Genomic DNA, 13,898 nt, shown 5'->3' on the forward strand with positions numbered 1-13,898 from the left:
GAGAGAGAGCAAGAGAGAGCACAAGGGAGGCTCCATGTTGAGCAGGGAGCCCGATGAGGGGGCTTGATCCCAGGACTCTGGGATTATAACCTGAGCTGAAGGCAGATGCTTAACCAACTGAGCCACCCAGGTGCACCTTCGCTTTTTTTCTTTTTTAAAGTAATCTCTACACCCATCATGAGATGTGAACTCATGACCTTGAGATCAAGAGTCACATGCTCTACCAACTGAGCCTGCCAGGCGCCCCTGCTCTTACTCGTTAAAACCAATCTCTCTCACGGCACCTGAGTGGCTCAGTCGGTTAAACAGTTAAGCATTTGACTCTTGATTTCAGCTCAGGTCATGATCTCAGGGTCATGAGATTGAGCCCTGGTCAGGCTCTGCATGAGATTATCTCTCTCCTTCTCCCTCTGTCCCTCCCCCTGCTCTCACGCGTGCTTTCTCTCTCTCAAATAAATAAATAAATCTTTAAAAAAAAATACATACAACCAATCTCTCTTCCCTTCCCTTCTATTATTTTTGTTGCTTTGTGTTTTTGTGCTCTTGGCAGCTTGATTGAATAACAGCTTTGGTTTATTGAGACAAACCCAATGTGATAAATGTGCGGTAGTTACTGGCCAAGAAAACAGGTGGGCCAAATGAACAAGAAAAGGATGCCCAGGAGAGCAATCCAGATTGCTCACTTTGAGGTTGGGAGGACCCAGATCTGTCCCTCTGTGAACATGAGACCAAAAATTTGCCCTGAATTGGACATGTGGCAAGGAAGATGCCTACCGCAAAGGAGATTAGAGGAACAGCAGCAGGCCAGGGCTCTGTGCTCAAGCAGAAAGGAGGTCAGGAAGGCTAGGGATGCTTTATTGCATTTATTTCTCCCCTGACTCTTTCGAAAAGGGTTAGGAGATGCCAGAAAACCACTGAGAGAGTTATGAAGACTGTCACATGGAGAGTGGGAAGTAGAGGGAGGCAAGGAGGACAAGAGGGGGACTGGAGAGGAAGTAAAGAGAAGACATTAGGGAAAGAAAGAGTAGGGGGAGGGGGAGGGAGGGAGGAACAGCACAACCCACTATAGGTGTAAGTAATATAGAGATTTAATAGAGATCAAGTGCACTGTATAAAGAAAACAAGTCCATGCTAGGTTTCAAACAATCTGAGGAGTTTTACCACCTAAAGATGAAGGGGAAGACATAACCGGTTGAGGATAGGACCTAATCAAAGATACAGAGATGAGTAGTGTCATTCCTAGACAAGGGCATTGTAAGGAAAGGGATGAGGTAGACATGAGGCTCAAACACAGGGGAAGTCAGTAAGGAAGGGAGTGTGCCTCTGGGACTAACTTGGGGTGATAATGAGAATGCAGAGAGGATGTGGCTAAATGCTCACATCCTCTTCCTCTTCCTCAGAAGAGCTCTGGGTCTTCTCCTTGCCCTCCAACACCATCTCAATGGGCTCTTCTGAGGTATTAATTTACAGATGTGTCACTGAGGCACAGAAGAGTTAATGACAGGGTAGAAAACTTCGGGAACAATTGTTTTCAATTAAGTGGAAGGCAGAACATAAACAAGAATCTCAAAGTGCACTCAATTGCTAAATACAAATAGCTAAGACTGGAAAAACAGTATCTCTTTTTTTCCCTCTCTGCCTTCCTTGCTTTCCCTCTCTCTCTCCCTCTCTCTCTCTGTTCCCAATTACTTGTTACTTACAATATTCATTCTTCTTCTTGCAAGCAATTATTCTTTTTCCGTTCTCTTTCTGTCTGCATGTTGATGGATACCGATTCCTTTTTCTTAATATCTAGAGTTTTATTGTCTCCTCTTCCCCTAATTTCTGTCGCTTTTTCATATACCTTATTGAAAAAATTTTCTATATGATTCGTTCATTCTCTAAGATATTATTATGGGTTCTATTATATTTTAAAAATAATAAATGACCATTGTTACAAGTTATTGAGCATATATGACATGCTAGTTATTTTATAAAATTGTAAACGAATCCTCACAACCTGAAGCAGTTGCAATCATCTCCAGATAAAGACACTGAGGAACAAGAGGCTAGCAAAAGGTAGACCATGCTCAAGGAGTAATCAACAGAGGGGCTGGGAGAGCTGCATTCCAAAATCCACTGCACTCTCTACTCCCTAATCTGAAGTTTAACTCAATTCTTACCATCTTGTCTTTGTGACTTCTGGTATCCCATACAAAGACAGATTCAAAAGAACGCATATATGTAAATTGTTGCTATAGTCTGAATGTGCTTCTCCCCCTCCCCCACCCCCAGTTCATGTTTTGAAATCAGGGGCCTTCATGAATAGGATTAGTGTCCCGATAAAAGGAGCCCTGAGAGCTACCTTGCCCCTGCCACCATGTGAGGGAGCAGTGAGAAGACCATCAATGGGGAAGTAGGCCTCACCAGATGCTCAATCTGCCCGCACCATGATCTTGGGCTTGCAGCCTCCAGAACTGTAAGAAGTAAATTTCTGTTGTTCCTAAACCACCCATATATGTTATGTTGTTGCAGCAGCCCAAATGAACTAAGACAGTACTTAACTGCATCATGTAGTTACATGTTTAAAACAAAGTGGACTCTATTCCCATGCAAAAACTGGAAGCAGAGATGAGAAAAGGAAAGGGCAAAACTAACTAAAGGTTAGTAAATGCTTCTCTAGTCATTCTTTTATTGTAAAAATACTGATGGGCCGTTTTCTTCGTGGGGGGCACTGTATGCAGTGTAGGAATCTCCAGAGCAAGGGTCACTGGAGCCACAGTTTCTTCACTTTGCAAACGGGGATAACCTGGCTGTGTTATCGGAAAGAGTAAATGAGAAAATGTCAGTACGCTGGGTGGGGTGAGGTCTGGTGCTCTATCTTCTCATTTTTCTTTTCACTCCTCTTTACATGAGCTCCTTCTCTGCCTCTGTACCTTTCAGGCTCTCTCCGCATCTTGCGTCTTGATGACCTCAAGCTGCCCTTCCTTCCTGATGCTTCTAAGTACATGATTTTGAGAGCTCCATGGGTTTCTCCACCAGCAGTCCTCCAAAACCTCAGCATTCTGGGGCTTTGCCACCATTGGGGACCCACCAGGTGCTTTAAAAGCACAAGGCAAACCATAAGCACAAGGCAAAAAGCACCATAAACATATCACAGGCTTAAGAGTCCAAGGAGGTTCAAATCCTTCCCCTGCCAACTTGCTGGGCCTTCAATATTGTCACGTACACTCTTGATACCTTGTCTGTAAAATAGGGACAATATTATTTCTGCACAGTGTTGGGTTACTGAAACAACAAAAGATACACAAAAATACCCAGTATTGGTGCAGAGACATAATTGTTGAACACTGAGCTTCAATAATAGCACTAGCATTAATGAGCACAGACGTGCCCAGCATGACACCAAACACATTTCTTCATGTAAATTCTAAAAACACTGGAGTCAGGTCATACCATATTACTTCAATTGATTTAATCATCTAATATTGTGAAACATAATCATCATGTATTTTATAATAATAGTATTAATAGTATTTTTTTAAGAGTTATGATAAAATATGGTAGGTGCTATGGTCTGAATGTTCGTGCCCTCCCCAAATCCATATGTTGAAATCCTAACACCTAAGGTGATGGTAATAAAAAAAGGGGAGGGGGGGAGTGATTCCCAACTTTCAGTGTATTTGATACATATTTTATATATCAATAAACCTACCAATAGAGCAAATATGGATGGAAAATATCTCTATTAATCTCTTATACTAATTAAGAGATGGTACAGTGTAAGAGTCCGGAATGCCTTGGTTCAAATGCTGCCTCTCCTATTAACTGGCCCTGAAACCTTGCGGAATTTACCTTACAGCCTGATGACTTCGCTTTCCTCATCCGTAAAATAGAGACAGTCAGGTAACCTCCTCACTTGGCTTTTGTGGGGATTTAAATGAAAATTCCATGAGAATTTCTCAGGACACAAAAGTCCTAAGTAAATGCTTGTGTTATTGTTATATTTGATGAATTCATCATGGAAATATGGTATTTAATAGAGAATTCAGGCAAGATGCCTTTCTCTTTTTATCCCTTTCTAATTTTCACATCTTAAATTTTACATGTTGAGTTCAGTTAAATAATTTTTGGATAATTACTTGTTTACTATAATTTTCCTGATATCTTTCCTACAAACTATCTGAAAATATTTTAAGACAATTATTCTTTCACATTTTATCAAGTATATATTCCTTCCTAATGTACTCATTAAGGAAAATATAAAATAGAAATTAAGCCTGTTGCCCATCCCCGCCCCCCCAAAAGCCTGCAAGAGTCCAAAAAGCTAAAACATCTATTATTAACATAGCTTGTTTGGTTTTCTTTTTTTTTTTTCCCCCCTCTCGAGACAGTGTGTGCATGGAGTGGGGAGGGGCAGAGGGAGAGAGAATCCCAAGCAGGTCCACGCCCAGAACAGAGCCTGACATGGGGCTTAATCTCACAACCCTGAGATCATGACCTGAACCCAAATCACGAGTTGGACGCTTAACTGACTGAGCCACCAAGGCGCCCTTGCTTTGCATTTCTAATGATGTAGTTATTTTGTAAAATTTAATCATTCTTCCTGTATAATAACATAGGCAATTGTCTCTGTTATTAGGATGTTAAATATTTCATCAAATGGAAATAACACTAAATTATTTAATCATTTCCCTTTTTCAAGCATTTAGATGCTTTTCCATTTTTGACTCTAACAAATAGCACTGCTGTGCTCCAATTATTACCTTTTGTTGATAATCTTAAACATAGAAAAAATATTTTCTTAACATATATTTTAATGAGAATTATTGAGAATAAATGCTAGAGTAACTTAAGGGCATATATTTTTATTTGAAAGTGAATTTCTTTATTTCTAATGAAATTCTATATTTACCTATCTTTTAAAATCTGTTATACTTCCTCTTTAGGGAATTATTTGTTCATATCCCTTGGTCTTTATATTCTGTTTTCCTTGTAGTTTTACAACTTCTCATGTCTTAAGTAGACATGTTTTATCTTGTGATTTAATAGAAATTATTTCCTATCACTTAACTGTTTGTCTTTTAACTGTATTTCTTTTGGAAATACATTAATCCTTTAATTTTTCCTTTATTCTTTGCTTATAAGCTTAAAGAATCCCTTTCCTGGTTTTCCCTTTCTAGTCACGATAAAGTTTTAATTCTAAAAGGCTTGCAAAAATATCTCACATAAAATACACACAGGTGTGAAGATTAAAAAGATTAAATATTAACCTATTAGACACATTGTAATAACAGCAAATTTAAAAATAAAAAATCATAGGTAAGAAATGAAATAGTTTGGAATGACATTTAGAAATATCATGTTCTCGGGGTGCCCGGGTGGCTCAGTCGGTTAAGCGGCTGCCTTCAGCTCAGGTCATGATCCCAGGGTCCTGGGATTGAGCCCCACATCGGGCTCCCTGCTCGGCAGGAAGCCTGCTTCTCCCTCTCCCACTCCCCCTGCTTGTGTTTCCTCTCTCGCTGTGTCTCTGTCAAATAAATAAATAAAATCTTAAGGAAAAAAAAAGAAATATCATGTTCTAATTATACATCTGTCAACTGTGCTGTCTTTGGAGCAATAAAGGGACACAAATACTGATATTTTAATAAAATATTTTGGTCTGAAGCATTAAACATCTCAATGAAATTTTGCAAAAACCAAAAACCAAAAATGTATTTTCATTTTAAATCAAGGAAATACCATTATTTAGTTCATTATTTAATTTTTTAAATTACTCTTGGAGTTCATGAAGTGATTAAAATAAAATGTTACAACACAATCAACCCCAGATCATTGCCATCTTCTGACTAGCTTTAATTATAATAAAAAAATAACTATAGACCTCTTACCAATTCGACCTATCACATATTTTTAACTTCCCCTTTCAGTGTTCACTGACGAAATATCGAATATAACATTTTAACAATTTCCTCCCGGACCTACTTTATTTTTTTTTTTTAAGAGTTATTTTACTATTTATTTGAGAGAGAGAGCATGAGCGGGAGGGGCAGAGGGAAAGGGAAAAAGAATCTCAAGCAGACTCTGCTGAGTGTGGGGCCTGATGCAGGGCTTGATCTCACGGCCCTGAGATCAGGACCTGAGCTGAAACCAACAGTTGGATGCTTAACCAACTGTGCCACCCAGGCACCCCAAGACCTACTTTTTAAAATGAAATTTAAGAGCATCCTGCAGACAAGCAGACTATAATATTAATAATAAGAAGTCCTGGACTTAGAAGTTGAAGGAGCTGGACTTTTCAAGTTCTTTTCCTACTATGTATGTTGAAAATTTCTAATCCAAAGAATCACCTGGAAATTCTGAACTTCCATTATTTCAGTCAAATGGAGTTGAGATCTATTCCTACTTCACAGGAGTTACATAATGATCGAGAAAGATCAGGATAAATGTAGTAACACATTTTCAGATTTCTAAAATTGATATTATTAATCAATTAAAATTGATCCAAATAATAATCCAGGTAATTACAATTTTAAAAATTCTACACTTCTCTGTGGGTTCAAGAGGAAGAAGGACAAAATGACTGCTCCTTTACATTAGAAATGATTTCATGGTTGTCTGGATCAGTCCTCTTCCATTCCCAGTGCTTGAATTCTTTCAAGCATCCTTATAAACCCACAGTTGAAAAATCTTCAATGGGCATTCATTTCATAAGCTGGCAGTTCTCATAAATTGTTATGTTCCTCCTATGGAACCAGAATGTATCTTCTCAGAGTTTCTAGCTATGGTCCTAGTTCTGCCCTTGAACGATCCTCCAGACATATGTGTGCCTTCTGCATCAAGCACTTTCTCTGCTTTATTGTTCTCCAATGTATCCCCTCGTATCTATAATTTTTTCTGGTGAACTCCTACTATTCACTCAAATACAATTTATGTGTAAGTTCATCAGGCATAGTTCTCCTGCACCCCAGCCCCCCAAATCAAGGCCCCTTCATTATACTCCTTTATAAAATCAATTGTAACTAAAATTAAATGATCATTTTTACAACATGGGCCTCCCTCACCAGTTTGGAAGCTCCACTGCAGCCTGTCTTGTTCCCTGTTGTCTCCCTACATCTAGCTTGATAAATACTGAGTTGGACAAAGAAGTTAAGGACTCATCACTATACAGCTGAACCCCTGGAATGAACAACTTCACCCAGAGAGTGTAACTGTAATAAAGAAAATGAGGCTAAAGGCGTAACTCTTAAAAACATACAGTTAGAGGCTGATAGGAAAAGAAGAAACCATCCAAGGTCTACATAAAAGTATACTTCTCAAAAGCATTTATCACAATCTGCTTCCTTTTCACTTTTTATGCTTTTGTCCTTATAACTAATGAATTCCCATCCACCCAGATTTATACATAGTACATGTCTCATAACAAATGCATATTGACTTAAGTTGTTTCAATCTACATAAAATTTACTACTATGTACATAAAGAAAAAATTATAATATACTCTGACAAAATGGTTTTCCTACTGGGGCGCCTGGGTGGCTCAGTCGTTAAGCGTCTGCCTTCGGCTCAGGTCATGATCCCAGGATCCTGGGATTGAGCCCCGCATCGGGCTCCCTGCTCCGCGGGAAGCCTGCTTCTCCCTTTCCCACTCCCCCTGCTTGTGCTCCTGCTCTCGCTCGCTCTCTCTCTCTGTCAAATAAATAAATAAAATCTTTAAAAAAAAAAAGGTTTTCCTACTAATTCTTAAAAAAAAAAAAAAGAGAGAGAGAGAAAGAGAGACTTCCTGTCTTGACTTTTATTCTTTTGGCAGAAGCTTTCCACTGGAGCCATTGGGAAAACCATGGAGAATCCCCTGAATTACAGGCCCACATGACACATCAAGCCACCAAATTCTCATCTTCAACATTTATAAACTAAATTCCATAAAGACTTCACATGATTTGTTCCATAAGGACATGAGATACACTGGAAGCTTGATGACATACGAATGTGACATTATACTATTACTGATACTATAGTCTGAAACCTGTTTTCTACACATTCTTTAAAATTTTTGATGCAAGATCAGTGAGAAACTGAGTATATATTAGCAACAACATGAAATCTTAATATACAAAAACATTTTGAAAGTCCATATCAACTCTTTCACACTTTACAGATAAGGAATCTTAATCCCAGAGATTATAGGTACCAGAAAGCCCTACATTTAACAAATTTACTGAACCAGTTTTATTTAGCTTTCTTTGTTGCAAGCCAACCTGAAGAAAAAAGACAATCTTGCACACATCCCTTCCTCAAAAAAAAAAAAAAAAAAAAAAAAAACTAGTGGATTAAAAATACAAGTAACTGAGAGTACTTTTTTTTTTTAAGATTTTATTTATTTATTTGTCAGAGAGAGAGAAAGCTTGCGGGAGCGAGCATACGAGCAGGGGGAGCAGCAGAGGGAGAAGCAGTCTCCCTGCTGAGCTGGGAGCCCTATGTAGGACTCGATCCCAGGACCCTGGGATCATGACCTGAGCTGAAGGCAGATGCTTAACCGACTGAGCCACCCAGACGTCCCAAATGAGAGTGCTTTTAAACACTGCCTTCTAATAGTCATTGCAGTCAATATAAATTCTGTAATTCCCTCTGTCTAGTCCCAAATGGATGGTATTTTCGAAGTCTTGTGTATTATTAACAAGCAAATCAAAAGCACATCAACATCCAGGAGAGTGAATTTCCAATAGAACAAAACTCACCCACGCTGGCATTTTCATGGGCACTTGCAAAAGTATTGGGGAAAAAAAAGACACAAAACAACATGTATATTTTATTTCAACATTTGTTTTTAAGCTGAGGAAGTATTATTACTCATTCAATTGTGGGTATAAATATCCTAAGAATATCCATAACTAGTAAGATGATGGAGAGCTGATAGGAATCATATTACGTATCTTCTTGGACAAGAAGTAATAAAAATGCTAATGGAACAACCTTTTGGTCTGTTTTGGAACCTACATTCAATTCTAAAATGGAGAACATCTCTAACTGAGCTCAACCAATATTTATTGCACAATACCATGAGTAGGACAATATGCTAGATATTGATGGTGCAAAAATGGAAATCAGGTTCTCTCCATTCTCACTTATCTTAGAATTTTCTAAAGAAGGTAAGTGTATACTTTCAATATAAAAATTTACATTCCCACAACTAAATCTAAACTATCTTCTCTTGACTAAAACATAGCAAGAGTTCCCCTAGACCTTTCCCTAATCCTGTCTTCTCCACACGGTCCCTTCCTTTGCCCTAGGAAGAAAATGCAAACTCCTTAGCTTGGTCGATAAAACCCCAGGAGCTCTGCTCTGCTTTCTCTCCAGTCTCATCTCCTCCCACTTTCCCATCTGGTTCAATATAATCCAGTCACATTTACCTTCCTCCTCTGCTGTGAACACAAGCTTGCTCTTGCTTTCGGCCTCTGAACTTCATCTTTTCTATCTGAAATGCTCTTACCTGACTCTTCAAATAGCTGGTTCACACTTACAGATTTCAAATATCACCTCTTCACAAATGTTCTCCTTGCTACTTGCTGTCAAGAAGCACCCCACTTCCCACCACATCACCTTTTTAAAATGACATCACCCTATTTATTTCGTACATAGCCCTACTCACTTTCTGAAGACAGAACAGTACCTTGCACCATCAGACACATTGTATACACATTAAAATGAAATAAAAATCCTTCCCTAAACTTTTTTAAGCTGAGTTATGATTATACGCATTTGACATTCTACAACTGCATAGAAGCACGTACTAATCAAAAGTATCTACCTACTTACCTACCTGCATATCTGCTTGGGTATCTCCCCATGTTGTGGGAGAGATGGAACATACATTAGAGAAGGAAAGTCAATGGCAGTTCTCAAGGGACCCAAAGGTTAGTTACCTCTTTTTTTTTTAAAGATTTTATTTATTTATTTGACAGAGCTAACTTGGACAAGCCAATTTCATTTCTCTAGGCTTCAGTCAACTTATTTGTACTTGTACTTATTTGTTTATAAGTACAAACAGGATTATATCAGACCATTTAAAAGAACTTTCCAGTTCTAAAATTCAGTCACTGGAAGTAGATTTCCCCCAAATTAAAGGTACATTTTTTATAACATGAGCACAGTTAGACAGGAATATCAAGCACTCAGTCATGGGCTTCCTGTCCATTTGTAGATTATTTTGTCTTACCTACTACTTCCTGATGCTTCATCTTGAATCTTTTTTATTTTCCATTCCAGAGTGAGAAAAAGTATTGAAACTATTTCATAAAATTATAGGGAATTATGTAGTCATTCCTCCCATTGAAAATACATGTACTTTTAATAGTGTCTGTGTGCTGAAAACTTTAAAATAATCCAGGAGTGCTAAGAAGAATCTGTTTTTACACATACAGTTACAGAATGTATATTACCACTATTATCAAATAACCTATACAATAAAGGATTTGTTGCACTTTCTGTTAAAACTAAACCCCAAAATTTCTCTCTACCACCAACACTGGAAAAAAAAATTGGGAGGAGGATGTCATATAAAAAAATAATAAAACAATAGAAGTGGTAAAGATAGACAAGGCAGAATAATGAGACAAACTCTTAAAATGAACACAACAGTGCTTTTTTTCCCATCACAATGCAAATGAAGCAACAATGAAATGTAAAGGAATCGACTGCGAAAAACATAAAGCATATAATAAAATTATGGGAACAAGATTAGAAGATGTATTAAGTAAAATTAGTTTGAGGTAAAGGAAATGTAGAAGGCAAACAGGGAAAAAAAATTCTACTTCAAAAGATGTGATAAGAAGAAGAGGTTCTTTAGCACTCAGGGAAAATAATCATGGACCTACTTTAATGCACAGTAGGGGTGCCCAAAATAGTATGCATGAGAAAATCTAATTTAAAATACTTCATATGAGAAATCCTGTAAAAATAAAATAAATTCTGTAGCAAACTTAAATTAGTTGACTGCCAACTTAACAGGCAATAACACTGCATTTGTGAAAAAAATCCGGACTACTTATGCAATAGCCAGTGTGAAATTATAGGCTGCGTTATGCTGGAAAGATAAAGCATCAAGACCTGAGATTTATAAACATTTATGCAAAATGTAAACAAACAAATGGACTTGTGGTTGATAAAGTGTATCCTCCATTTTACTTTTTCCATTTTTTCACACTCACAGCCTGTCACTGAATTTTGTTTTACCAGTTGTAAAATGTAAGACAGACTTAACTTTAAGAAGGATATTAGTGGAGTCTGAAAAACAAACTGAGGGTTCTAGAGGGGAGGGGAGTGGGGGGATGGGTTAGCCTGGTGATGGGTATTAAAGAGGGCACATTCTGCATGGAGCACTGGGTGGTTATACGCAAACAATGAATCATGGAACACTACATCAAAAACTAATGATGTAATGTACGGTGATTAACATAACATAATAATTTTAAAAAATTTAAAAAATAAAATTAAATTAAAAAAAGAAGGATATTAGTTTTATTTCTTCAAGATTTAACCCCATCCATCTTTCAGTTTACTATGTGATAATAACACATCAAAGCCAAGAGTGGTCAAAACATCATTTTTCCCCCCCCAGAGGATCAGGAAAATTAAATGCTTTTTGGTTCCTTGAAAGCCATGCCAACTACAAATCTGGTAGAAATAAGTACATCTTACCCAACACCAAACCAGCTATATACTTCACCTCACTTAACACCATGACTCACTACTAATGACAGAGTGGAATGTGACACAGAGTTGTTATATAAGTTCATTCTGGACTGATTAAGGCCAAGGCTAAACTGAATGAGAAATACATCTTTTACACCATTTATGGTTTATCCTTGACCCCAATCTCAGGTATCTAGTGGCCTGGGAACATTTCTATTTTCCAGAAAGCAAGATTCTGTAGTCAAAATGTAAACCTCCAAAACTTCAAAATTGTATGGTCAATGAACAATATATTATTATTTACAAATATAAGAGAGCTAATATTCTGGTTCCATACCAGGCATCAGGCAAGGAGCAGGATGCTTTCCTGATGAGACCTTATTTACATCAATAAATGGACTTGAAAGAAACAACCCCGAAAATGGCTCTCCCCACTGAAGTCCTACGAAAATTACTAATGGAAACTATAATGCATAGACCTTGATACCATGGTTGCTTTGAATGAGAAGCTAAGACTACAGCATGGGGCGAAATCTGCAACAATGAAGTCCATGCCCTCTCAAAATGCTCTTTGCCAGCAAATCCTAAATCTCATATCAACATTAACAGTAAATGTGGGGGACGTGGAAAAAACTATCAACCACTCACCATAATGCATGTAACAGTTTCCTTTGGTGGGATCCAGCTCAATAGCCTTCAAGAAGAACTTTTCAGCCTCACTCTTACGACCCTTGAAAAACAGAGAAAATGGATGATTCAGCAGTAGATCATGAAGGGTTCTTTACCTCCTGGGCCCAAATGAAGTAAGTAGACTGATGTCTACTTAGCAATCATCACACACACAAAAAAGTGTTTTGTTTTTATCTAAACAAGGATGACCAAGGAGAGTATGCTGAGAGACAAGACTGAAGTTAGAATCCTGGGAAACACCAAGATTAGAAGAAAAGACAGTGAGAGTGAGTTCATCAAAGAGATCAGAGAAGAGGCCAGGAAGGCAAGAGAAAAAAAGTGAAAAAAAAGGTTTCACGAAAACCAAAAGGATGAGATAGTTTTAAGGAATGGTGGAAAACATCATTTTCATTTTCTATTTTATTTTCTCCCTTCCATTTGTTTCCTCTTCATTTCTTCTTCCTTGGTAAAGAATTTGGAGCATTTTGGCTTTTAAGATGATTTTGTCCTAATGGCTCACTTTACGTATGAAGAAACTAGGTCAAAGTTTGTTGAATCTCAAACGCAACTACTGTTTATCTTTGTTGATGCCATTAGGGACTAAAATACTCCTAAACCAGGATTTAATCTAAAGTTAGCGCTTCTTCCTAGCTACTATTTTAAGTAAACATTACCATCATCACCAGAAGAAAATAAGCAAAAAGTAGGGGAAAAGGCTTGTAGGCAATTGATTGACTTTTCATGAAACAACATGAGTCCTGGCAGATCCTAAAACTATGTTCTTTACTGTGTTACAGCTTCTGAACTAAAATTGCCTACAGAGTAACACAAAGGGTTGGCTTGAGGTAGGAGAAGAGCCCCAAGAAGAACCTTCCTGGGGCAAGTCTGTCTTGCCTTACGAGGCTGGAAAGAAGAGTTATGTTGTCTGAGTGGCAGCGAGGCACCGGGTGGTGGACCTGTCCAGAAGTCATGGTCTAGAGTAAAGAGAACTCATCTTATCTCCTTGTTCCTTCTAATTTATACTCTCTCTACCATGGGAACCTCAAGCAATGTTTTTCTCTTTCTTCAGATATATTTTTTAAACACTGTTACAGAGATAAATCTTGCAAAGGTAGAGGTGTGTAATTAACCTAATATTCTACATCCCACCATTCAACTTCAACTCATTTCTCCATCTACCCCTTCCTTATTGTTCATTCACTCATTTAAAAAATTCACTGTCGCTACATCCTTTATTCGCCATTACTCTCCCCAGTAGGACCCAGCCTACATACAGCTTCCACCGTCTATAGCAGACAGCAGACAACCGACATCTTCATTTCTTCTTTCATTTTACTAATACTACACCAGTCAGTAACTTCTCTTTCACTCACAAGTCTCGCTAAATACCCAATAATTAAAATTTTAATTGCCTGCCATACTTCTCATAACATTTTAACTTCAGAGGGAAAAAAAGGAAAGTACGGGCACAATGCTCCCCACACATACCATACTTTCATGAAGTTAATAAGACTTAGCAAGAATCTTACAAAGTTAGGATTACTTAAAATAATTAAATA

General features: G+C 37.8%; 1 protein-coding gene across 1 annotated transcript in view; it reads right to left on the minus strand.

Annotated features, from left to right (window-relative positions):
* Window positions 1–13,898, minus strand: part of TMTC2 (transmembrane O-mannosyltransferase targeting cadherins 2) — a 392,011-nt gene that overhangs the window by 74,450 nt on the left and 303,663 nt on the right. The window contains exon 9 of the mRNA XM_021689854.1: window positions 12,319–12,400. Within this exon, the coding sequence (XP_021545529.1) occupies window positions 12,319–12,400 (82 nt within the window). The remainder of the gene's footprint in view (window positions 1–12,318; window positions 12,401–13,898) is intronic.

The sequence above is a fragment of the Neomonachus schauinslandi genome, chromosome 5 (genome assembly GCF_002201575.2).
Source record: "Neomonachus schauinslandi chromosome 5, ASM220157v2, whole genome shotgun sequence".
Lineage (NCBI taxonomy): Eukaryota > Metazoa > Chordata > Mammalia > Carnivora > Phocidae > Neomonachus > Neomonachus schauinslandi.